Source organism: Alligator mississippiensis, chromosome 2, assembly GCF_030867095.1.
Source record: "Alligator mississippiensis isolate rAllMis1 chromosome 2, rAllMis1, whole genome shotgun sequence".
NCBI classification, from domain to species: Eukaryota; Metazoa; Chordata; order Crocodylia; family Alligatoridae; genus Alligator; species Alligator mississippiensis.
The window spans coordinates 57,356,081-57,383,652 of NC_081825.1; the positions used below are offsets into that span (position 1 = coordinate 57,356,081).

The 27,572-nt window shown below is 40.0% G+C and overlaps 1 protein-coding gene across 5 annotated transcripts in view; it reads left to right on the top strand.

The window, feature by feature from the left end:
* The window catches only part of SLAIN2 (SLAIN motif family member 2), a 53,320-nt gene extending 26,908 nt beyond the window's left edge, over window positions 1-26,412 (top strand). Inside the window, exons 3-9 of one of the 5 annotated variants that reach the window (XM_014594917.3) lie at window positions 1,111-1,278; window positions 4,117-4,278; window positions 6,835-7,194; window positions 7,993-8,130; window positions 15,866-15,943; window positions 21,629-21,947; window positions 23,683-26,412. In XM_014594917.3, the coding sequence (XP_014450403.2) occupies window positions 1,111-1,278; window positions 4,117-4,278; window positions 6,835-7,194; window positions 7,993-8,130; window positions 15,866-15,943; window positions 21,629-21,947; window positions 23,683-23,749 (1,292 nt within the window). In that variant the 3' untranslated portion in view covers window positions 23,750-26,412. The remainder of the gene's footprint in view (window positions 1-1,110; window positions 1,279-4,116; window positions 4,279-6,834; window positions 7,195-7,992; window positions 8,131-15,865; window positions 15,944-21,628; window positions 21,948-23,682) is intronic. The other 4 variants (XM_059721704.1, XM_059721707.1, XM_059721705.1 and 1 more) reach the window with 4 other exon arrangements.
* Window positions 26,413-27,572: the final 1,160 nt, after the last annotated feature.

Sequence of the window (27,572 nt, forward strand, 5' to 3'; positions counted from 1 at the left end):
AAGTACTTTAAATCCTAGTCATGTTGCTTTTTGATCTTGATGATCTGAACTGAGTTTTCCTTTTGGATTTGATGGTGACTAGAGAATAATTAAGGCTACTGTGAGTAGCAGTTGGGGCATTTAGTGCATATATAACTTTCAGCTCTCCATCTTTCATCAAACTCAGATTATGTTGTTAATATGCTAACCCAGGGATTGGATAAGAGCTAGCTGAATGACGCCCACGGAGAATGAGAATAGAAGGTTATCCTGGTCTGTTAAGGAAAAACAGCTTGAACAGAGAAATTTCGGGAGAGACCGTGTTAACCAAATGGTGTCCTTTTCTTACTAATTTTCATCTTAACTACTTTTGTGTGTAGGGCAGTGCAATAGTGGTACAGAAGTAGCCAAAAACACGCTTCCTCTCTACTTTGACAAGAAGGTTGGGACCTTCTCTTTTCAGTGGCACTTGTAGGTGGTTCATAGCTTTATCCATTAGTAGGGTTTAACATGTCATGTTCTGTGTAGGATAGCATCACAAGCATACTGAGATATTTCTATATGCAGCATATTGCATAATACCCTTACCTCACATGTAAGATGAAAGCCATTACACACATCCCTGTGTGCAGTTAAAGATGTTTCACCTATTTTACTACATCTTAATACTGTTGTGTGTGAGCAGCTATGGCAGATGGCTTCAGTAGCTCTGCCCTTTAATGGGAAGAAAGTACATGTTCTTGGGGATGAGTATTAGACTAAGGAGTCTCCTTCCCTTCCCCTTTTCAGTCCCATAGTCTGTCTGAGTTTTAGGGAAAGTTACTCCACTGTGAAGAGGTAAGTTTATCCAGAGTGAACTTGGATCTGTTGAGTTAGGTGGAGAAAGGTATTAGGGTCATTGTCCTATCCATCACTTTAGATGGACTTCGTCCTATTAGGACTCCTATGTCCAGAAGCTAAATAGGCACTTTTTTTATAAATCTAAAAAGAAATACATTTTTCTACTGACTGAAACTACTTAGATAAATTGTCTAGTAACTAAATCATGTTGAATGACTTGAAATACTGTAATATGATGATCTTTACCAGCTCCTTTAATATGGCTTGTCACTTTTTTTCCCCCCTTTCAAGCAGTCCTCAAGAGGCAGAGTTTGTACAGTAATCCTTTCAGTGCGGTCAGTTACACAAGCCCTTATAGTCCCAACGCTAGTAGCCCCTACAGTAGTGGCTTCAACTCGCCTTCCTCAACGCCAGTGAAATCTGCTTTAATGAAACAGCTCGTACCTTCTGGTAGCTCAGGTAGGTTTTTGTTTTCAGGAAGTATCATGTTCTCTTGTGTGGGGCATTACACAGGCATGAAGAGTTTGTGGACAAGAAAAGATGAAACTTGTGTTTGAGTAAGAAAATGGCATGATATTTCAGATACTGCAGAGGAAAAACACAGTAGGCTTTTTTTGAGCTTGAGGTGTTATAATGCTACTTTTGTTTGGATTTCTCTGAACTAGACAAATGTATTCTTTTTTAGGGAGAAGTGGTGCATATAAACTTGGTTGTATGATTGTTCTGTGCACCCACAGTGTGTGCACACTTTTATATATCTGTAGATATAGATAAATAAAGAAGTGTTTTACATACACTTATATAAAAATAATTTCCTATAGATTTGGTCCATTAGCTGACTAATGCATGAAGATAGTAGTTACTAAAGATTCATATAGCTTTCTGGAATATAGTTGTAACTGCTGCCTGCACTCATGTTCTTGCATAGCCTGTCAGTTCTTGCACATCAAGGCACTAGTATAAATGACAGCAATATAGCCAGAACTAGTAAAAAGTCTTGCTCTGCAGTTCAACTTGTGGTCCACAGCCTGAGACTGTATTCTTGGTACCCCTGCTATGTTTGTAATTTAATACATGCCCTTCTGGCACTACAAAAAGCAGGTTTCACATCTGTATGCTTACCTGGAGCACTGCAGAAATGGTGCAAGCACTAGGAAACTTTGTTTGAAAGAGGAAATTCTCTGCAGTGCTGTTTGTCATGTCATATATTACATTTGTAGTTGAATGCAGTGTTATGCAGTGGGGGGGGTGGGGGTCTCATGGTGCCCCAGCAATCTGTTGTGCTCTGCCTTCTCCCCTACTTCCCCACTAAGACCAAGGGAGGGAGAGGAGAGGGCCTCCCTGGCAGCCTGGGGAGCAGGGCTGCAGTCCAGCCAGGACTCGAGACTTCAGCTCTGCTTATCATGGTTATGTGCCACAGAGCTTTCTGCTGCAGGCTCTGGGCAGCAGTGCGTTCTCCTGGCCGCCCTTTCATGAAGGGTGGTAAGTTCTCAGAGCCCCAGTCTTGGGGGACCTGCAGCTCTGCTCACTGCTGCAGTTAGGATTAGTGATGCTGCCACTAGGACAGCAGGGGTAAGGGGTATCTGCTGTCCCAGCAGCAGTGACTGGGATGGCTGCTGATCCCTCTGGGACAATGAGCTATCAGACAGCCTGCTCCTGCTCTAGTCATGAGGACAGGAGCAGCTTTCTTTGCCCTGGAAGTTGGCAAGCTGTCAGAAAGCCCACTGCTGCCCCTGGCACAACAGCATATTTTATGACAGCTTATCGCCCTCCGTGGGAGGCTGAAAGCCTGCCCAGTGGTCCCCTTTCTGTGGTAGGGCAGAGGGCAGGGTATCAGGTATTTGGGGTGGGAGGGTGGGCAAAGGAGCAGACTTCTATCAGTTCCTGGCTGCTACTTTTTAGCACACAGGTCAGGGGACTGCACAGATATACACCCTTCATAATGCTATGTTTTTGTAGTACTACAAATGCATGCATGTCCACAGCCCCAGGGTGAGGTGGTAAATGGAAAGGTACTGGAGTGAGGCTTTGTGGTCTCCAGCATATGCAGTCATTTGACAGAATGTTGCTTTTATCTTGGACACTGACTATTAGTTTCTCTGCTTTGGGGAAATTTGACAGTGGATATTTAGACTGCAAGTTGGAGGGTTTGGTTTTTTTTAAGCATCTGTCGGCACACCCCAGGGTCTCTTTAATTTAGTTAACTTGGGTAAAAATTGCAGCAAAGATGTGACAGTATGGGTTAGCTGCCGAAGCGTTTATTGTCCCCATTCAATTTGAACAGCCCACAGTGAAGCTTCCAGTACATTTATTGCAGTTGTAACCCAAACTAGCTAGGTTAGAGATCTGGGTGATCCAACGCATCCTGTAGTCACGTATTTGACTGCAGTACAGACGTAATTAAGTAATGAAACGCCACAGGCACAAAAAGGCAGATGTGACAATAGCAGACCTATTTTGGGAAAAGAATCTTTCAGGAAGCTAAGTTCTACAAATGTTGACTAATAAAACTGTTTTAAGCAGTCGTCTAATGTGCATATAAGAATAAATAGGGTTTTGAGATAATTACATGTTTAAGTATTAAATTCTGATGACTTTGTGTTATGTTTAAGCTGTTAGGGTATATGTGTGTAATTTAACATGTTGCATATATCAGACATATCAGGAGATCTCTATTTTCTGAATGTTGTATTTAAATAAAGATTTAATATACTTAGTGTTTAAACCTCTGGGATACCTCTTGGGTATCTTATAAACATAAGATATAGCAGACAAAGACGTGAACAGGCAATACTAGGAGAGCAGATACTGCATTTTCAGCAAAGGCTGAAAGTTACCTGCTTTGAGCAGGGGACTGGACTAGATCTCCTGAGCTCCCTTCCAGCCCTAATTTTGTATGTTTTCTATGATTCTGTACCCTAGAAGTCCAGTGCAGATACCCAAATTGTGAACACCAACAAAAGTAGAAATGGATTAATCTGTTACCTGCGTTCTGCTTGTGGGTTTTTTGGGAGGGGGGTTGTACCAAGGGAAGACTGTCTTTGCATGAACACTGGCTTTTTGTTTTACTTTTTGGGCTAACTTTTTCAATAAAATATTTCAAAATGGAAGTTGTAAATAATGTTAGTTATTTTCTTTCAAAACAGTACTTTAGGTATTACTGACACCCAATCTTGCAGCTTTTAGCTTTGTTTGTTGTGAAGGGGAGCATGTAGGCTTTTTCCTCTATCATGGTGCACAGTGTAGTACACAGCATTAAATTGTTTAGCTTGTACTTTTTTCTTCATTTTCTTACAGGTCATTTTAAAAGTTCAGCAGATAGAAATCCTCCACTAAGCCCACAATCCTCTATAGACAGTGAATTAAGTGCTTCGGAAATGGATGAAGACTCAATTGGATCTAATTACAAGCTAAATGATGTTACAGATGTGCAAATTCTAGCTCGGATGCAGGAAGAAAGTAAGTATTTTGCATACAGGACTTTTCCTTTAATTTGCAGTTGTGGAGACTGACCAACCCTTCAAGGGTTGATGGGCTTAGTTTAGTGATATTCAACCTCCAGTCTGCAGGCTGGATATGGCCTTTGAAGTCATGGCATCTGACCTGTAGAGCTCCCCAGGGTCCAGAAATTTGGCAGCTGGGGAAGTTGTAGCAGTGTTAATTGCTGCCAGAACTGCAGCAGTTAATGCTACCACCACTCTCCTGCCACCAAATTGTGTAGTCACTCTGTGGCTGGATCCAGCATGCAAGTTTGGGCCATGAGCAGATCTGGTGCTCAGGGTAGCGCTGCAGGAGGAATCTGGTTTGTGGGGCTGCACACATGGACCAACCCCATGTGTGGGATCCAGCCCATGGAACAGACCTGTTCCTCTCATCTAGCCCACAAGGCCAGAGAGGCTGAACACCACTGGTTTAGTCCCACATGTGCCCACTCAGATTGTCTCCCCTGGTAGAGATGATAAGCAAAGCCATATGATGGGCAGGTCATGTGACCAAATCAAGCTTTCTGGGGTAGAGACAAAATAAGCTTGTACAGAGCCAAGAAGGAAGGTTCTGTGGAATAGGACTGAAACCCCTGCATATTTGTCAGCTGGGGAAGCTTGCATGATTCAGTGCATGGCTTTATGTAAGAGGACTGTGGAATCCCTTAATCAAGAGATGTGCTTCTGCTGAGTTCCTAGGCGGCAGCGTGGGAAAGAATGGCACAAGAATAGGAGTTGCCACAGTCAGTCAAGGAGATTGCCCTAATAATTTAGGGCCATTAACTGCTACATGAGGAATCCAAGGCTTCATATGATTCGTTTTGCATTTTGGGAGAAAATTTCTTAAAAGGGTGTGTGTAATATTGCACCTATGTTCTTGAAGGGATTGTGGAGGGAGCAGAGGAGAGGTTTGTATTGCAGTTGCAGAAACATAGGTCTTTCCTGCTAAATGACTAGCTGATTCTCTCCTTCCAGATTAGAGGCAAAGGAAGCTGTAGGATTTCTTATTTTTAGGGATAAAAGGAAAAAGAAATGTTCCAGTACTGGCTAAGGCATAGTTTCTCTAGGCAATGATCAGAAGACCTAGTATCATCTTGGACCATTTTTTACTTCCCTGTCGAAATGGCAAGTTATCCATTTACGGATGAATTAACTTAAGGATACTTTTGGCACCAGTTGAGAGTGAGACTTGGGACTCAAGTCTGTCAATCTGTAATAAAAACGCATTGCCAACCTGTCCTTCAGTAGTGGAAGAAAGGAGAGGTATACTGATAGTTTACAGTGGAATAGCACAGGTGCTCAGCCTGTGTCCTGTGGAGTCATGACGACCAGCCCACGGGGATCCCCACAGGTTGGAAAACTTGACAGTAGAGGAACAATGGTAGCTGTGTGTTATGGGGTCCAGTCTCACCTGGGCCATTACCCATGCAGCGGGATCAGGACCAGGTCCACACATCAAAATGTGACAATGCTTCGCCCCTTACCCCACCTCACCCATGCCCTCACGTCCAGTCCAAGATTGGGTTCCAAACCGGGCTGTTCTCTCCTCACCCTCCTTCCATGCACATCTTGATTAGGGCTTCATTGGTCCTGCCTCTGCCCCAGGTAAACAGATAAGGATCAGGGTGCTGATCTGTCTGTGTCTCTGTGTGTCTGTGTGTGTCTGTGTGTGTCTGTGTGTGTCTGTGTGTGTCTGTGTGTGTCTGTGTGTGTCTGTGTGTGTCTCTGTGTCTCTGTCACTGGCCTGCAGAGGCAGCTGATATCGCTCATCAGGTCCACAAAGCAAAAATGTTGGGCGCCACTGGAATAGTGTATTTAAAAAAAAAGGCTAGTTTGACTGGCTGGTATCCCTTAAAGATGCATGCATCTTGGGGGTATGCCTGTTTTGGCAGTGCTCAAAGGCTGGAGAGTAAAGTCCACAGAATGAGAACATGGGTGGAGGGAATAGTAATGCACGCATCCTCAACAAAAAAAGGTTGATTTTGATCAAAGTTTTGTACATTCATATTTTTGGCCTTCTCATGAAACCCTGAAAGGAGTTTATTATTCTGGTTACCCATCCAGTAGGGCAACAGTTCTCAAACTCTTGTTTGATAATCTGTATAGAACTAGCTGATCATATTGCTTTCCTTTTTTCTTTCTTTACAACTGCTAAATTATGTTAGTTTAGCAAGAGATTTTGCCATGTAATCACTGTAGTCATCACTGGGTGTAGTGGTGCTGATGGAAAAGAAGGTGATTCACAAAACAGTCTAAGATGCAGTCTGTGCTTGGGGGAAGGGGGCAGGAGTAAAACTTTGGGCTGGATGTCATGGCTCCACAGGCTAGATGAGTGGCACAGGTCTGTTCCGTGGGACCCTAGAAGTAGAAGGATTGAAAGTAAGTACTTAATTTCACATACATTATCAACTGTTGGATAATAACTTTATTGCTTCAAGTGAGGAGGAAATGGGGGTGCCAGAAGTGACAGCATGAACAGTTATATGCCACATCAAATTTAAACATAGGTAAGTACCATTCTTTCTGTTCACAGGTCTTCGACAAGAATATGCAGCTACTGCTTCTCGACGTAGTTCTGGTTCCTCTTGCAATTCTATGAGACGGGGTACATTTAGTGATCAGGAACTTGATGCACAAAGTTTAGAGGATGAAGAAGATGGTACACATCATACAGTACATCCTGCCGTAAATAGGTTTTCACCCTCACCACGCACTTCTCCGTGGCCTTCACCAAAACAATCTCCAAGGAATTCCCCTCGTTCTCGATCACCTGCTCGAAGCATAGAATACAGTAGAGCATCACCCCAGCCCATGATTAGCCGCTTGCAGCAACCTCGTCTTTCACTTCAAGGCCATCCTACAGATCTGCAAACTAGCAGTGTCAAAAGTGAAGGTAAAAAGCTCTTATGTCAAGTTAATTGGGTTTAGTACAAAAGTAGGGCATTAGTGCTGTAAATGAATCTCTTTCACTTTGCAGTCTTTAAAATAAATGATATAGTGTGTTGTTACTGGTGAATCACTTAAGCATCTAGGGAGACAAAGCAGAGAAAGTTCCTCAATCAGTTTTGCTTTAGGCTTGCTTGTAGTCAGATGACTTAATCAAGTAATAAGTCTAAATTAGTTGCAATTAAATGCTAACTTGACTATGCTCAAACTGACTGAAAATGCAGCAAATGACTTCTTATCCTCTATGGCACAGGGTTGTATTAAAATAGAGCCATCTTGGTGCATAAGAGAAGCCACAGTATTTAATGATTAGTGTAATGCTGTGCACACAGACTACATTTTTGGCCCTCTGAAAACACTGAATGTAACGTAAAATCCAAAGAAGGACTTGTGAATTGCTGGATGAAACAGTGATACTAGCAGACTAATTATTTCCTTTTCTGTTAATTTAGAGGCATAGTACGTTTGCCACTATACAACAGACTTGCTAAGTATTTGATGAGCAAGAGAATGCATGTTCAGGATGTTTAGTATTTGATAAACAGAAAAGTAATCTATAGGACAGTAACACTAGGGAGCTGTCTAAACATAGCCTTGCAAGCTTGACCACGTAAATTACGGTGCAGCCAACATCAATTTTCACGTGAGTAGTACTTTAAGTCAGCTAAGGTTATGTTAAATATATTCAATCCCCTGCATCAAATTGTTTTGTGGTGTCTTCTTTTTTTTTAATTCTTTGATACAGAAAAACTAAGACGTAGTCTTCCAAACCTGTCCAGGACATCTAACATCCAAGCTGAGTCTGTGAAAAACAGCAGAAGTGACTCAAACTTTCAAGTGCCAAATGGAGGAATACCTCGCATTCAACCTCAAGCCTCAGCCAGTAAGTATCTTTACAGTGATATTGTAAATGCACATTATGGAATCAGCTGGAGAGAGATGATTTGTTTACCATTTCATGGTAAAATAAATCACTTCATGGAGAGCTTATAGATACTAACCTTGATTTCTAAGCAAATCTGACATCAGATTGAATACTGACTAACATGACATTTAGCAAAAAACAGATTGTTTCAACATTTAGCACTTAAGATAAAATGATTATATATGTGCATAAATTTGCCACCTTTTCCAAAATTTTATTTTCTTCCTCCTCTAAAACCTTTATAGAAACTTGAAATGAAAGTTTCTTCACATTTTTCCTAATCGTTCATCAAATTACTTGTGATAGCTTGGATTAATGATATTTTCCTCTCCAAAAAATAAAATTGACATTATTGAAGAATTGCATGGAATACTGTTTATATATAAAAATCATGCAATCTGCCTTTAAAAAAGGAATATAGGCAGTCCTCGGACTTACGACACAATTGGTTCCTGAAAAACGTGTCTTAAGTTGGAGCATTGCAACTCGGAACCAATTTTCTCAGAAGAAATAATGTTATAAATGGGGGATTGGTTCCTGAACCAAGGCCCAGTATCCTATTTTCACCAAAAATACCCCAGAATTTTGTACTCGATCAATTTATAGATGAGTAATATAGCTACATTAATATATTTATATTGTAAATAGCAATCATATTGATTTGGAAGGATTTCTTTGAGGTGACTTTGCTGGACTTTTTGAAGGGCTCTTGGTTGGACTTTTTGAAGGACTCTTGGCTGGAGTCTTCTCAGGAGTTTTGGCTGCAGGTTTTTCTGGAGTCTTGTCTGCTTTCTTAAAGAAAGTGTCCAAGGAAGTTTGGACAGATGTTCTCCAGGGAGATGAGCGACGCAGCAAACTTGTTTGCTGGCATGGCATTGCATCGGATCAAGCGTTGTAAGCTGAAACTGGCGCTGTAAAGTTGAAACAGGGTGTCAGTTTATAAACGTTGTAAGTGTGAAACGTTGCAACTCAAAACGGTGTAAGTTGAGAACTGTCTGTAGCTAATATCTCAATAAAAGGGCATGTACCAGAATGTTATCCCTGCACTCCAGACTGTGTAGTACTGCAGAAATCTTTTTTAGTTGCAAATAACTAGAGAAGCTGTTCAGTATTTTGTACTGTTGCATTTTCTTGTCAGAGGATTTATGAAAACTGTCTTGGTTTCTTTGCTGTCATTATATTGTAGCTCGCCCAACTGAGGAAACTTAACGCTTTGATTTTTTTTAAAAGATGCTGAAAACTGAACTGTTATAACCTGTTAATCTTATTTAAAATAGTCTTGTTTTCACATACAGTCATATTTCTCTCTCCCTTTGCCATGTCACTTATGAGCAAAAAAAGTGGAGGGGAGGATGAATTGTGCAGATTCAGGATTTAGAAATTTCATTACCTCTCCAGTGAAGGATCCAAGTTACTTTTTCTGTGCACAAGCATTTCTGTGGCAAAAATCAGCCAGTACTATGTCAGTTGCTAACGGGGACATCCAGCAAGGAACTGTAAAATGAAAGTTGTATTTTGCATTGCAGTCCTCTCCTTTTAAAGGATCAACCACTCAGGAAGAACTCAGATGTAACTTTAATATTAGACAGTGTGTAGTTCTGCACCTACAACAACAACACTACTTTAATTTTCAAATGTTCATGCATGATGTGGTAGTCCAGAATAACACATCTAGTCTGTAGGTTTTAATGTTTGAAATTTTCAGTGAAGGAAAACGCAATTAAATGCATAGAAAGAACATAAATTGCAAATGTTGATAAAAGCAGTAAAATCTCATTTATGTTTGGTTCATCAAAATAAAAAAAAATGCTCTTCAAACTTATGGGTGATGCAAATTGGTTGAATTGTAAATAAGCAAAAACAATCACAGCACAATAACGGAGATGGTTGGCTTAACTGATCCTATTCAAATGAAGTGATGCCATATACCAGTTGTGCATCTAGCAACAAGGAATATAGGACATAGTTACACAGTGGAGGTCTGTACTCTGATAAGTAGTGATTCCAGCTTATTTTGCCAGGTATAGTTCACTTAAGCAATAGTAACATTTTCACAACCTAAATTCTGCTGTTTGGTTTTTCTGTAATGCCGTAGTAATGTTTAGTCACAGTTGGGTTTCAACTTCACTCCAGAATCCAAAGTAAATGGAAGCCTTTGTTGAAACAGTTTTGTTGATTAGTGACTAGTAAACATGAAAAATCATTAGGTTAATTTGCTTGTCTAATATGTGAGCCATTTCAAAGAGGCTCAGAAATTTCCCCTGGAATGAACGTCATATACTCATAGGGTGGGTTTCTGTAATTAAATCCCAGACATCTAGCCTTTATAGGTTCCTTGCTCTTACCACTGAAAATACATTTTTAAAAGGTTTGTATACAAATATAGTATGTACTGTGATATTTATCTTGTATGGAGAAAATATATTTCCTTTTTTCCGTATTTAAAGTCCTATATTTTATATAAAATTTCCTGGATTAGTTTTTGAATGCTTTTTGTTTGTTTGTTTCATTGGTTTTATACAGAATGTTTTCACTTGGGACAAACACCCTGCTAACTTTTAGAAGTTTGTTTCTGTTTTCTTATGGCAGTGAATTCCTTGGTCTTGGGATCCAAAGCTTTTGTCTTTACCTGCTGATCTTGCATGAGTTTAACTTTGTAAGGTTGCTAAACTTCCACCTGAGGTCACTACCTTTTTCCTTGTCAATATCTGCTGTTCTTAAGCTAATTTATCTGCTTATCTGCTGTGGCTGCAATACTGAACATGCTTTCTAGATGCTGGCAATCACAAATGATACAGAATAAAGTAAGACCTTTAAAGGTAGCAATTTCTCAAATATATTTAGTGTTGAATGGGCAGCTTTAGATATGTCTAATCCAAGAGTAGGTGGATGGAATGTCCTTCCAAACATGCTTGTAATCGTTCTAGAGCTGTAGAAGGTGAAGGAGTTGGTGTACTGGGCTAGGGGCAGACATTAAAAAAGCTGAAGCTTAAATTGATTCAATCTTAGCAGGTTAGTCTAATTTGCCTAGATTGAACCAATTTGCAAGTGAATAGACATTCAGGAAATGTAGGCACATGCCTGCAGCGGCTCAGGCCAGAAGCTGAGGGGTGGGGGGCAGCATCAGAGCAGCCTTCTGTTGCAAAGAAGCTGTGTGGGGGGCGGGGAGACATGGGCAGCCCCTGCAGTAGCTTCAAGTGAACTGCCCCTGTCCCACCAGCGTGGACCTGGGCTGGGGTCCGCCTGGCACAACCACAGCCAGGATCTGCCAGCCCTGACCACCACCGCTGATCATTCCTTGTGCAGGGCAGGGGGCAGATTAAGCTCCTTCCCTGCCCCCTTCATCAGATGCTGGAGGGAAATAACCCCCTTTTGTGCCCCCTTACTTAGATGGTCCCTGCCAGCTAGCCGGCCTTTGGTCACATCCCCACCCCTACTACTAGAGGGGCGAGGAAGGGAGCGACTCTGACAGGGGCAGCAGCCCCTCTCTTGGTTTCCCGGGAGCACAGGCCTCTTCCTAGCAGAGGGGCTGTGCTGCAAGGCGGTCAGAGCTGCCGCAGAGTGCGTGGGGCGAACAGTGGCACTGGGGCTCGGAGGGGTCGCCATAGCCCCCCACGCCCTCCCTGGTGCCACTGCTCGCCCCACGCAGTCTGCAGCAGCTCTGTCCATCCCACAGCGTAGCCATCCTGCTGGGAAGAGGCTTCAACTCCCCAGCATTCCAGAATATCATCTGATACAATATTCAACCAAGCTTATCTCAAACTGGTTTCAGCCATTTTGAAACTGGTTTATGTACGCTGAATTTGTTCTGTTACAGGTTTAAACAGTTTCTGATCATTTAAATCAGTTTGTGTAACTGCTGTCCCCAGTCCTGAAGTCCAAATTGTAATCTGATTGAAAAAATAACCTCTCTTTAAACATAGTTTAATTTTGTCTAGAATAAAGACTACCATTCAAATTCTTCAGCTGTAGACAATGATTAATAGCAATTATTAATCACTTTGATCACTGCTAATAGCTTTGAGAATGGGGTTGGACTAGATGACCTCCTAAGGTTTCTTTCAACCCTAATTTTCTATGATTCTACAATTATCATGCAGTGTCTATCTAAAACTGCTCAGTTCCACGCATTTATTTGTGTTTATTTAAAACTCTTGGTCTGGAATTGGTTCTTCCCTATGCTAGGTAAAAAATTAAAAAATATAACACCCCCCCCCAAATATGGAAATAGATAAATGAATGCATGGGTTTCTTTTTTTTTTCTTTTTCAATGCAAGTTATAAGATGCACTTGGGTTCCATCTGTCAGAGAATAATTGTTACAGTAGATTTCAGGTGCATGTATGTGCAGGGAGTTTTATACATTCCAGTAATTTTCTCTCTCATGATACATAAATTGAAAAGCTACTGGGAAAACTTTTTAAGGCTGGCTTCATATAGAAGCCAAATGCATTGTACTAAATCAAGTTCATAGTACGTCTGCTTGAACTTATCTAGCAATGTTTTACATTTTAATCCATTGCTGCGAAATCTTAAAAACTGTTATATACTTCTAATTCTTGATAGAGTGCAGCTTCTACAGCTTAATCAGTTACCTTACTTATGCTAAAGTACCTCTGATTACAAATAGCCAAGATGAAGCTGTTTAGAGCACACAGAGTAAAAATTAAATTTTTTGCTGCGAGCAATGGGCTGGCTATATTACTGTAGATTTGGTTGATTTGATATATTGCTGAACCTAGAACCACTGCACATTTGCATTGCACTTTAAGAATGCATCATCTTAAATACTATTTGTTGCATTTTACATATATTTAATTTCTCCTTCATGGAACTAATATTGATAGAAATAGATAACACCCAGTATAAATGCATTTAGTACAAATAGCTGAAGAAATTTTGTCATTGTACTCTGTGTAGTCACTTACATGAAACTGTTTCCTCAGCACTTACTCCTGCTGTAGGATCTGAAATTTATTTTCAGCAATGCTTTAGCAGGAAAAAAATGTGGTTAAATAATATTCATGTAACAAATATTGACCGAGATAATAAATCAGAATGGCTAAATTTACTAGATCAAGATAATGGATGGCTTCCTTCTACCCAACTAGGTATACTGACTAAATAGTATACAGTGAAACAAAAATTGGAAAATTAGATTTCTTAGTCATGTTCAAAAACATTTTTTTTAGAATAAAAGTACAAGAAAAGGCTCTTGACTGGGTGCTGTCTAACTGAACAAGGGGTCAGGGAATATAACTGCACCTATAAACAATCATAATATACTGAATATACTTATAAGCAGAGGCAATAAGTAAGGTGGAGTGAATTGCCCATTTGGTCTGTTACAGTATAATTCCTTATGTAAAGTAAAACATGACTGTGAACATTAAAAATTCTTGCTCGTTTCTACAGTTAGTCATGTGCCTTATCGTATGTTTTGCATTACTTTTCTTTTTGTTAATGGAATAGGTGTCTGTTGTACAACAGCTTTTTACTACCTAAAATAAGATTTTTTTAAAGCTAAGGACTCCTACAGTAAATTTGTATTGTGAAGTTGTGATAAAGCTAAGTATGTGTAGTCCCACATATCACTGCAGAGTGCAGTTTAGATCCCAGCTGGTACAAAGAAGGCGAGTTTACTGTACAGTTGACCAATTAACTGAGCAGTAAATGTCTTGGCATCTAAATGTGTGCCCTTATAAGGGCGCACACAGCTAAAACTCCACAGCAGGGTATTCTTGTAAAATACAGGTACTGCTCTGCTCCAGAGCCTTGTTGTGTGCATCAGTATACAGTACAGTCGCATCATACGCGCATTTAACTTGCGCGAATTCAACTATACGCGGGGTGGGAGGGGCAGCGGGGCTTGAGTTGGTGGCAGCGGGAGGTTTTGGCAGCGTGGTGGTGGCCGTGCGGCATGCAGCCATCCCCACCACCACCCTGCACTGTGCCGCTGCCGCCAGCCGCACAGCTCCGCGGCAGCGGCGGGAGGTTTTGGAGGCAGAGGCAGTCACCGCTAGTCAAATCGCTGGCAGGTAATTTGCGATTTGACTATATGCGATTTTCGCCTTGCTCGCTAAGTTCAGAACCTAACCCCTGCGTAAGATGCGACATACGTGTAGATGCTGCCCAGCCAGCCACTCTGCTGGCTGCTCCCCCGTCTCTAGGGCTGCGGGAGCCCCTGTAGACCAGGGCTGGCTTCTCCTCCCTCTCCATATTCTGTGGACCCCCACACTGGGGCGCTATGTGCCTCAGCACAGGGGCTCCACAGCATGCAAGAGATGGGGAGCAGCCCTGGGATGGCAGGTTGACCCCCTGGGTCCCCTGCCATCCTGGACTGCTCTAACCAGGCTTCATGTGGTGTGTACGAATAAACTCCAGAGCAGTTTGCTCCAGAGTTTATTGGTCTGCATTAATTGCATGTGTAGACTTGCCCAGAATGACTGTTCTTACTGCATATAGCTATAAGTACCTTGTACTATATTTCTGACTACTCTTTCTTTTATCTTCCATGGGGGAAAAACAGCAGTTCTTAATAAACTTATGTTTATGACTAAAAAAGTATGAGACTCATTCTGTGTTCCCCCTGACTTCCTAAATTGTTGTTAATTTTGAAGGGAAGAAAGCTTGTTGGCAGCCACTGCAATTTATACCATTTTATGTATTTCTTTTTAAACTGGGGAAAGTAAGAATTTTGAAAACGTACAATTTCTGCACTGTTAATTGAGTAGAGAATTTTTAAACCAAGCTACTTAGTAGCAAGTAATACAGTTCCCTTAGCCCTGCCCCCACAGGTTTACCAGAATACAGCAACTTTAGATCAGAAGAGCATGTTCCCTTTCCTGTATGAGAACAGTCTTTACTAGTAAAAGCATTTTTGCACTGGTCTCCGGGCCACAATGAGGGAGGTTCTGATTTCTGTATGAAGACGAGGCCTTGGTTCTGCTAGAGGCTTCCCTGACTAGTGAAGGTAGCAGTGGAAATGTACTGAATTCAGGAATTCCTGCTGTCCCTGTGCAGTTTCTTGTTTGCCACCTGCTGCTCTTAGAGGTTTGGTTGGTAGCAAGGCCATATTAAGATGCTCACAACTTTGGATTTGATATTTCTATTCGATTCAAAACTTGAGTTCTTTAAATGAATTTGTGGGAATTCAATTCTGTCTGTATTTTAAGTTTGTTAGAATTGAAAATAGTATGCTTTCAAAATGTAGCAGTCTTACAGGACAAATTTTAGGCGTCTGTCTTGAAAGCGTTAGGGCAGACTTCATTTTGATGCAAACTTACCGATAGGGTAAATCCGACAGCCAGTCTTAGTTTTCATCTTTATACCTAATCTTGCCCTGAAGTTGCTGTAGCATGTTTACTGGTGACTTGTTCTCTTTCTGGTGTTTTGATTATTTTTCCTTTCTGGGTTTTTTGCCCTGCAAGAAGCTTCTTTGGCAGTAAAGAATTTGCACCTTTTGCACTGCAAGGTTTCTGACACCCTCCCTGTGCACACCTTTAATGCACAAAGCATCACTCTAAAACAAGCTCCTTCACTTCTGGAGTCATAACAGCTTTGAAAACTGTTATGCGTTTTACTAGCTCACTCTTTTTCCTGATGCTTCACTAGCAGATGTAGCCCTAAAATCCCAAGTGAATTGAGTTTTCTTGTCTTCCTAGACAAATATAACACTTCTTATCTTTCAACAGCTCTGCAAAGGCAGAAAATTATACCTCGTGCTGCCTTCAAAACCAAAGAGTTCCTTCAAACTCCATCTACAAAAGGAGGTAATTAAACTTCCAGCCTCTTACCAAGTTCCAACAGAACTCATAAAGTTGTTCACCTCTGTTAAATCTTCTTTCTGCCTTACAAATTAACAGATCCAAACAACGTTACATGTAGAAACTAACTAAAAGCAGAAGTGGCTGTATCAACATAGCGTAATGTTGTCATCTTTTAAGTGCTTAAAAGAGGAAAAATCCACCCATTCCACTATGAGCAGAAAGCATTTTTTTTCAAATGTAGATCCTGATACTAAATAGTACGACATCGTTTTTAGGAAAAAAGTCGCTTTTCTCCTTTACACTCACTCCTTACACTCCAGTATTATAAACAGAGGCTAAAAAATTTGTTACTTTTGAACAATTGAAGCACAGAATTCTAGCAAAACTCCAGCATTCTCCTTAAGAGATGCAGCAAAAAATTGCAAGCTGCATTTCTCAGAAATAATTTAGGGGGACATAGAATTTCTGATTTTATGTACCTAATGGCTGATCTTCATTGTCTTAAGAGAAGAGAATCATGCAAGTGACTCAAGCACACCAGACTAATGCCTGTAAAGGTCTGGGGAATCTTATACAGGATGCTACTTCTATTCCACTATGAAGGTAAAACCAAGGAGCTGTACACATTTAAAATATAGTGAATTCTTTTGTCTCTATTAAGATCCAGGAGATCCTACTACAAGACCATACTTCACCTTTAGACTAATCCTTTTAAGCTATATGCACATTAAAGAAGCTGCTTTGCTGAAAGTTACTTATTTATATCGATGACAAGATTTTTTTTTTTATAGATATATTCAACACTGAATCCTAAAACATGGCAATGAATACACATAAACTGCTGATAGCTGTTACTTGTTGCGCTGTTCAGAAAATTTTAATGACCTTGGTCTTCCCTTTTAATAGCAGTTTCATCAGCAGACTACAGTAAAGTTTGAGCCAGATTCTTCTGGTTAATCACCAGTGTCTATAACTGACATTTCAGATCATGTAGCAGCAGTATTAGGCATTTTTCTTATCTAGTCAGTCACCTGTTTTTTGGGATAAGACTGGCATCTGCTCCAGGACAGCTGTTTTCAGTTCAGTCTTTCTGGCTGGCCACTTCCCTCATTCAAATGTTTGGAAGCTTTTTCTTGAGATATCTGGACAGAATGATTCTAGAGTTGTTAAAACCTTTACAGGAGTATAATAGCCTATTGGTTTGGATCAAATTGGTCTCTTTTCCTAATTAAACTTGCAAATAAAAGTATTAAGCTGAGTTGTCATGTTCTCCATTACAGTTTTGACCTCTCTGCATAATGCTGCTGTCTTCAGTTATTGAGAATATAGGATTCAGAGTGCTGGTTTTAGAGCTACTTAGGCAGTTATAATTTTATACTCTGTACCATGTAAATGAATATTTTTGTTTGATATTTACAAGTGAATTTACTTTTTCCTTAAAGAATCATTATTCAGTAACAGAATTTTGTCCTACTAGCCTTTTCCATTTGTTTTTGCCTGTACTTCAAACATCTCACTCACAAGGATAAAGTCTTTCTGTAAACATTCACTGATTATGTAGTTCTCCAAGTGCTGCTGAAACACTGCTTTAACATCTTTCATAGAAAGATTTCCATATAACAAAGGATAAGATCATGCCCTGTGAAGTATGCCTAGTAACAGTTGTATAAATTCCATTTCAGTTTGACTGATTTGTTCAAAGAGCATTTGGCAAGTCGGTGGCAGTTAAGTGACAGTGCCCAGCTTTCTACTTGTTCCTTTTCTGACCATTTGACCACTCTCCGTTCTTTCAGACTGACCTCTCTCTTCTGCTAGAATGCTGATGCAACCTTTTTTTACCCCTAGATTTAGTGTTTGGGAGAGTATATTGTGCTCAATGTAGTTAATCTGACTTCAGCACGTGTTCCAGGTCGTTTTAGCCTTACAGTAACTCAGAGCTTAGGTGTTACCTTTTTGTCTTACCTTCCCTACTGTTTTAGTGTGACAAAAACCCTGCAGCCACGCGTCCAGGCCTTTTGTCCCACTAAAAAAAAATCTGCTCTCTCCCTGAAATGGTGGATCCACAACAAAGAAGAGTTGCTAATTACAACAGCAGTTTTTGACTCATGAGAAGGTTTTCTGCAACAAACTTGACACCTGGACAGGAATTCCTGTCCCCCAGTATCCCACAGTCCTCCAGTGAGTGGCTGGCTCTCTATTAGCCCATGCACCAATGAGCTGCCATGGTACTTCCCCCTGCCTGGTCCCATTGATCAGCTAGTTGATGGCACTGGACAGGCTGACTCTGTCCAAGACCTTGGGCCTGCTGCTTGCCTGGTCCTACCTGTCTGGTAAAACTGGGAAGCAGGGGACAGAGGAAGCCAAGAAGCAGCTGCCTGTTGCTCCTTGGATAGAGAAAGGGCCCTTGTGGCAACTTTGGGTATGGACAGGTGTTCAATTTCAGGGCTGCAAATTTCTGGGACACTTTCAGTGCTGGAAAATATGGGGTGGTGGGGATTAAAGGCATTCCAGCAAGCTCTCCAGCTAGGAATAGGTAGGAACTGCTCCTTTGCTCCTCCTTCCCACGCTACAGACGGGCAAACCAGCTGTGCCTGCAGGGGCCATGGCAGTGGGAAGAGCTGAAGAGCAGCTGTTCCCAGAGTTCCATGGAGCAGCAGGTAGCTCTAGTTGCTGGCCCTGACCTGCAGGGACCAGAGTCGCTCTCCTTACCCTTGCTACTCCCAGGCATTCCCAACACTGCTTGAACAGTCCTGGGGTGTCCCAGTGGTGCCTCAAAGGGCAACAGTGTGCGGATCTCTGGACTCTTGGATCGAGGTCTTAGTCCTATCCTTTCTTTGTAGCCAGAGGTCTAACTTCATGGGTTGTTTCTTTTTTGTGGGTTTTTAATTTAAAAAAAAGAAACTGAATTACTTGTTAATAGAACTGCCAAACACTGTCTTCCTCATTTGTTTAATTTGACTGCTTGGGTAAAAGGCCAAATCAAAATTAGTGATATAAAATTACATTTTTAATATATACCACCCAAACAGTGTATGGCCCATCATTCTGTGCTGAAAAAAGAGCCTCATTCAGCCTATGGCTTATTCCTTATGCTTCTGTCTTCAGGGAGTGCTGCTTATAGGTAAGTAGTCTTTCTGTTCTGAAAATGGCAGGTTTAATTGTATTAAACACTGCAAGAGGATTCTCCAAGCAAACCACTTCTGCTATGTTGAACAGAATTATTAGGTGATCTGCCAGTAATGTCATCATGCTGTTTGTAGTTCAAAGCTTATGAGAGTGAATTGTTTATTAAGTCAAGTGTCTTGGTAAAAATGAAAGCAGTGGTTAGAAATAGTCTGTTGTGTGGTACTGTGGTGACTTAAGCATTTTATAAATTCATGGCTCAGACTGGAAGTTTGTTCATAAAACACCACAGTGTTGAAGACCGTGTATTTGAGGAATGGAAGGACATTTATTTTATTGGCTAAATATCTTTTAGTAGAACCTCATTCATCAAAAATGTACTTTTTCAAATTCCGTTTTTTGCCGTTTTTCTTCCTGTTATGTCTCCAGAAGCACGCATACTGGACACCCCAAATTGGCCAAAACTATAAAGCTAGTTGACACAGGGCAAGTGGAGACAGTATTATAATAGCCACGGCTCCAGCAACTGCCACAACTAATGCTGCCTCCACTTGCCATGCTGCTAGGTTTCCAGACCTGTGGGGACTCCAGTGAGCTGGATGACACAGTTCTGTGGGCCAGATCCAGCTCACAGGGTGTATTGCGGTTCCAGCTGCATCCCTGACTTAGAGCACTGTCTTCTTTCAGTGACAACCCCTCCACCTACCTGTCAGTTATCTCAACACATGGCTTCATTCTCTGTTCCATCCTGCTACTTATCCAGTGATTAATATCTTAAAATGATCCAGAAAGCCCTTACCCACTCCACCTCCAAAACTTCCCGTTCCTGTCCTTTCCCTAGTCATCCATTTTCAGTTTTGTTTTTGCCAAATTTTCTTTAAATTGTAAATTCTATGGGCTATACATGGACTTCCTTGAGAGATGCTGTGCAAATGCAATGAGACCCAACTCTGATTGTAGTCTGTAGCAGCCATGAACAAAAACTTAGTAAAGTAATTTACTTGATGGAGGAAATACCAGCCAGATTTGTGTATTGAATGCTAATTAGCTCATGACATTTCCTGAGTGTGATGGTCTATAATGTTTCTACTCTATTTAATTCTCTCTTGAAAGGTGATAATCCACTAGCCTGTAAAAATGTTTTCTATCTAAATATCAAGAAATAATTTAGTCAAATCTTGTTTACAGTATGAACTCGTAATACATTATGGAATCATTATATAACATGGATCTAGATGTGTCCAGTACTAATGGATTTTAACACCTCATGAAGCACATATTAAGATGTCCCTTTGGCATATTGACACCAATGCCAAAAGGCTCACTTGCATTTCTTAATGACATTGATAATTTAGTCAGTAACTCTTTCTCTTCAACAGATGACAACTTATAGCTAATGGTCTAAAGTGTCAGCAGCACTCATAATGCATAAATTCCCACCCCCATTAAGTAACTGCCATTACAATAGCACTGTTGGGGGAGAATATACAGCTGTCATTAAAAAAAATTAAGTTAATAGTATAAATTAAACAATTCTGTGTATAAACTTAGAATAGCTGCTTGAACTACAGTACAGCCAAGGCATTAAAATATGGCATGTCTACGTGAAAGGGAAGAGCAAACTGGCTTTCCTGGGCATGCCAGCTTACCTAGGTGAGGCTGAATTAATTACTTTGTGGGAAGAAGGCAGTAGTTGTCTGGTTTGGTTTCTTTTTACTTGATAGCTAAATGGCTTAGTAATTTAGGTACCAAGCAATAGCTTAAATGGCTCTTGGACCCTTGTTCCATACCCCCTTAGCTAATAGTCCTTATGTTTTTAGTAACTCAGACAGTAACACAGTCAAATTATTACTCTGGCCCTTAGTCTAATGCACTGAGTTAAGACAAAAGAAGAACAAGAGTAATCTTAAAACCTTCAGCTTGCTGTGAATATAATCCATTTTATTTTGACTTTTTGTAACAAAGTCACGATCCAGCTATAGAAATAAAGAATGTGTAATTAACCTTATTCATTAGTACAGCAAAGCCTCTCTTCAAAACTTCCTAGTTTGTTTGTTTGTCTTTTAAAAAAACAAACCAGGTCATTTAGAAGTGCAGCACTTCTATTCAAATGTATCTGCAGCTATTTTGATAGATTATGTACATTTGCTATTGACAAATGCTTCTAGTGCTTATCTCTCTTGACTAGATCAATCTTGTAAAACTAAAACAGTCCTAATATCCCCCAAACATTTTGGCCTTTGTCATGAAAAGAGGGTTCTTGCTCCTAAGTCTAAAAAATTAATTGCTTGTCCTGGGTGCATTGAAGATCTCGTATGTGAACAATTTCCAAAACTCTACAGCAATAACTTGACATTAGCAGGTCATCTGACTTCTGTTTCTCCTTGCTGTTTTAGCAGCCATGTTCCATTACGTGTATCACATTGTAGTTTCCTTTTCTGTGTGAAAACCTATATTCTCAGTTTTTAAATGGCCCCCTGTACCTTTTAACTGGATTTGTTGTTTGTTTGTTTTGGGTTGTTTTTTTCCTGTGAAAATGATTATTCTGTACTTTTATTTTTCCAGTACCTTCTCCAAGTAAATTCCGCTCCCCTGCAGCTCCATCGCCTCTGGCTCTCCGGCAGCCAGTGAAAGCATTTAGTAACCATGGACATGGTTCTGCTGCTGCTCCAGAAGCTGTGCAGCTGATACAAAGCAGTTCCTCGCCGGGACCTCTTGCAGCTCAGAATCCAGGCTCTCCAGTCCCTGCCAGTAGTGTTAATAGTACTACTCTAACTAGACCAGCAGGGGCAACAGGGATGCGGAGTGGCTTACCCAGACCCAGTGCCCCTTCTGCTGGGGGCATACCAGTGCCTCGCAGCAAACTTGCACAGCCTGTTCGCAGGTGAGTACAGTGGAGCATTTTTATTTAAAGTTCTGTATTCAGAAGCTAACGCTTAACTCCTATAGATGACACGGGCCAATGGTATTAAACTGCTTGGTGTGTGTTCTCCTGTTGTTACAGTTTATATTCCCACCGTCCTTGACCAAAAAAAAGCCTGGATCAGAAGTAAAGCTAACAGCATGTTGGACCTTAGCAAAGGAGGTTGTTACTGAAAATTAATACTGAGTTAGTGCAGGACTAACTACACTTCTGCACGTTTAAAAGGGAGCTTTCATTTTCACAGCCAGCTAGCTACCTATTAAAGGTACCATATTAGACAGTTACTTAAGAAGCAACACTAACAAATGGAGACAAATACCAATGAAATTTTCAAGTGTAGAAGGTAAATCTTTTGATGTATGCTACCAAACAACAACAACACTTACCTGCTGAAAGGTTCAAGCAAGTAAAACAATGTTAAGATGTCGACAGTAATGTTCAGAGTAGTTCAGCCTAGATATAATGGTTGTTTTCATTCTGGTATGTATGATGTCTGTAGGATTCAATCCCATTCTTAGCTGAGTGTTTTAACTGAAAACAGTATTTTAGAGATTAGCTGTCAATTCAAATGTTTATCATCTGATGAAGGGCACAGACCCATATTCCAGGCCTTTAAAAGAAAATAGGAAAGCTGTTTTCCCGAAGGAGGGTGAGGGGAGGGGAGAATTCAGTTCAGCACCTGAACAAAATAGAAAACTTTCAATTCAAACATGATGTTTAACACTAACATGCTTAAAGAGCTGGAGATGTACTGGCATGATAGGTAGGAAACTAGAAATCTCCAAAAACAAGCATCTAAAACAGATTCTGGGTGTCACATGGGAAGAATAGACCACCAACAAGGAGATGCAAAAAATTACTAATCGAGTGCTCATCTCTGCTTCAGCTCAGTATCAATAGAAAATGCTGGTCCTCTGTGAGACCTGCAGTTTTATGCCAAGATATTTGCATATGAAGCTGCAGAATGAAAACCAGCTGGTATGTGGAAAGGAGAGACCCAGCCTGCCCGCCCCCCCCCCCCCCCCCCCCCCCCGAAGAACCTTAGGTAGAACTTTTTGCAGGGAGGGCAGAGCAGTTGACCTGTGTGATACAGCAGTACATGTATGAAAAATGAATGAAAGAGCCTAGTTTTTGTCCTGTGCATCCTTGTTAGTACAAGAAGGATGAAGCAATGAATGCCATAATTTGTGCAGTGTTTGAATTGCATTTGTCCTCATTTTTTAAAAACAAGGCTTAGTAATGTGTTAAGTGTACCACAAGAAAGACTAACTAGTAAAAATATCTTCCCTACTTATCAGTCTCTGTCAGTTTGATCTCACTCTTCAGTAGAGTGCCTGCCTCCATTAAACTCAAATGGCTATCATAGCTAAGCTTAATTATAAAATTACTTCAGTGTTGAAGAAGTGCTGCTTATCTTACAGGTGAGTTCCCACTTCCATAAAGTGCAGTAATAAGTTTGTGAGTCATTATATAGATGGCCAAGTTTAACACTTAGAAACATAAAATTGTCATTATAGAAACCCTTGAATGTCGCACTCCAGTAGAAGAGTCCTGCAGAGATGCTCCTGGAGTGAAATGATTAAAGCATAAGTTTTAGTGATTACAGAAATTCCATTCTCCAGTGCCCAAGTCTGATAACTGAGGCTCAGGAAAGCTGAGTACAAGCCAAACTAAAATAAATCTCATTTTATTTTAGATCATTGCCGGCTCCCAAAACCTATGGCAACGTGAAAGACGAGAGTTGGAAAGAAGGCTGCTACTGAACTGCAAAGCTTAAAAATGCAAAGTTCCAGTGCTTAATGGATACTACTTCACCAGGCTAAAAAACAGCTTGATATGCAGACTGTTCAGACATGACATTAGGGATTTGTAAAATCCCAGACCTCTCTGTCTTTTTAATTAGCACAAATTGGCAGAGATTATAAAGCAGCACTTTAATGACATTTAACATCAGATATTTGATGATCATACAATCACTTTTACGTGAAATCGTTATTCTGGGGTTTTTTCTTGCTTGCTTAAAAGGTATCAATTTGAGCATTTATGACAATGGCCAATGTCTGGGCAAAAACCTAACTAATGCCAAAGAAATGCCCATCTTGAAAAACAGCAAGGAAAATAGCAAACTCAAACTGTCCAAAACTTCATTTTCAGTCAGATTTTTAATTCAGCAGAATGGTTCGTTGGTGAATATGTACTATTGAAACATTAACATGTTAATCAGAGCTAACATTCTGATTGCAATTAGCTACAGTCGTAGTTAAACACTGCTTTAAACAATTGCAGGAGATGCTGGTCAGGAAAGTGGTACACATCCTTCAGAAAGCAGTTCTCTAGAAGTTCACTGGAGACAGTAAATCGTAGTCATGGCATTTTTTTATCATTAAAGGTTTGAATGTAGCAGACATACAGAAACTCGGATGGTATAGGCAGCATCCTTTTACATTTGACGTATCAGTTTTATGTGCTCTGATGTTTTGATTGCCAAAAGGGCTTAGTATCAGTTGTACAATCTTTCTAAACCTTATAGTTCCTGGCTCAGGAAGGATGGCCTTTGCTATTGCAGCCACATTTTTAACACACGGCTCATTATTTGAGAGAACTTTTTATAGCAGGTTTCCTTAAAAGGAAAGCAAGCAGTACTATCCATTTGTTATAATATCACACCGCATTGCTTATAGCCTGGAACGCAACTTTACATGCTAATAGCAGGAAACACAACTATGCACTTGTAACATACAAATTCTAAGGTAATGAGTTGTACTGTTGATGCCAAATGATATTCATTTAGGTAATGTTTCACCGTATGAGGGAGTTTTTGGTATCCTATTTTTTTACTTTCATCCATTTCTTAAATTGGTTTATTTTAAATTGTAAATATTTTTGCAGAGGATACTGCCCATGTTAGTATGTTAAATATGTACTTTGCCTTACATATCTGTATCTTGCATTCATGGTAACAGTATGAAACCTGCTACATATGTTTACAAGTTATTAAATCCCTCTAGTGGCTCTTGGACTTTTACCTGTCAACATTTATATTAAACCTACTTTTGTTGGCCATCAGGCCAGCACTCAACAAATTAATGTGTTACAACAGCATCCAAACAACTATTTTCTATTTTCAAAATTTGTCATGTAAAGATTGAAAACGTAATTGAGTGGGGTCAGTTCAACAGGAAGCATTTTGTATTTGTGTGTGGAACCTTTTGAGGCCAAGATTTTTGTATGCATAGTTTACAGCAATGGCAAACTACACGCTGAAGCAACATGAAGGTACCCAGTGTGCAATGACTGAAGAATACTACATTTTTGTTGGATTCGATGCTGGGAAGCCCTTAGCCCCTTTAGCAATTCACAGTGCCACCCTTGATGCATGTTGACTCCCACCACAAAGAGGATAATTTATCCTGAAGTTCTGGAGCAATCTGGAATTTCAGGCAAGCGTTAACATACATTACTGGATGAAAAGCCATGCAACACTACTTGAGTTGGAAAAAGCCAAACAGAATTTGGTTCCACCTGTAGGCAGATCTTATACCAGTAATTAAATGACTTAATACCTTATGAGGCTAAGAGCCATTGTCTTTAGTGTGATTAATCTTTGAAGTCAGGGCATCAAATATATTGTAATTTAAATAGGAAAACTGCAGCAGGGGTTATTATTAGATCAGTACATACCAGTAATCTAGCCTTTGTGCCATTTACTGGCATAAAAAATGTTTTTCAGCTAGTGGGTATTTCATGTAACTGCTAGGCGGACTAGAGGACTGGGTCAAAACTCCACCCTCACTGACGAAGCCCAACTTCATTTAAAATGCTGCAGTCTTTGGTAACGCCTAAAAGGAATTTCAATTGGTGATCTTTATTATGAAAATCAAATTGATTTTTTTTAGTTTTGAAAATCAGAACATTTTACATGAAGATATTCAGGTTTAATTTTTTTTAACAAGGCTCCATCAAAGTATTGTGTACATTATTTATTTTTTAAATTTCAGCAAATAACTCCACAACTTAAATATGTTGAACTTAAGTTCTGTAAGCCTCATTTTACCTGCTGTTCTTGTCCCACAGAAATATAGTTAACAATTTCCTGAAAAAAGAAACTGTGTTTACTAGAAAGCCTTTGTGCATTACCGGTTATCAATATCAGGAAATCTTGAGGCTCTGTGTTTAGAGATTTTGCAGACGTGTGGAAATATGGATTTGATAAACTAGTGCCTATGATTTACTTAACTTATGTTTGATATAGTAGTAAGGGTTTTATGAATGTGGATTACTTTTTGTGCCAACAGCTCGGACTTGTCGTATGTATGTAGGCAGAAAGACTTATTCTGCTTCCAAAGTTATTTAATTTTTCTGTGTTTGAATGTTTTTGTAAGTGTTAAAAGTGTAAAAAGAAAAATATAAATATTCTTACCACAGATATTTCCTGGCTGGATTACTTATTCCGTAACATCTACTTGAAAAGTCTCTTACTCCTTATAAAATGATATGAAGTTGCCCAGTCTTAGAAATTGGTTTTAAAAACTAGGGAGTATTTAATTTTTTTCTCTGAAAACTACCTTTCTATTTCAGTGGCTGAATAACCAGTTGTATCCAGTTACTGGTTCTTATAATTAGTGTACTGAGAGGTCTGAGTAGTTCTGCATTTGGTCCTGTCCCTTTCTTGTGGTTTTAGTATATAGATGGAGATTAGCCTTCTGCTGATTGTGAAAGTTTCTGTCTTTTACATTTCTGTCTTTGCATTGTCTTTTCAAATCGCATGAACTTAAATTCTGGTATTTACCGGAGTCTGTCCTCCTGTATGTGCAAGTCTCATCAATGCACAACCTGCTCTTCCTTTTCACTGTTGAATTTGTGCTTTGTTAGCAGTTTCAGAGAGCTGAATGAAATATATGTATTCATTCTAAAACTTGCTTGTAGGATTCAAGACCCTTTTTAAATTCAGGTAGCTCATTCTATATCCATGTCCCGTTTCTTGAAACAATGCAACAGAAGCATTTCATTTTATGTATTTTTTTTTTTAATTCAGTAAAATCCAATCAAACTATCATTTTACCCTGGTTAGCTTTAACTGTTAAATAAAGCCTGGGAAATCTCTTGCTTTCCAAACTGCCTAAGATATGTTTACCTATGATCTTCAAAACTACAAGTTGGGACAGAAATGCACTTGTACCTATTGCAAAAGTGCCTAGGATAGGTAATCAGTTCTCAAGGGAAACAGATATTGGATACCTCCTATTTGTGTTGCAGGGTTGCAACATCAGTCAGTGTATGTATATTATACGCCTGGCTTTTCTCTTCAACTAGGGGTTTATCTATGGGGTGAGAACTCTTATTGGGGGGTGTAGAAATATGGTTGCTAGTGGAAGGAAATGAGTGAATTATTTACTGCTCCCTTGTATATTCTACACTTTGTCTGTGGGTTTACATTCACTATCATGCCTGTTCTTGCTGCTGCTTATTTATAGCCAAAATCTATTCCCGTGAGGTATAGAATGTTTAACTGTTGGTGGGGCAAGGATTTCTTAGGGTGATATCTTTCATTGGACGAGCTGCTTAGTTGAGGTCTTAACTCCCAGC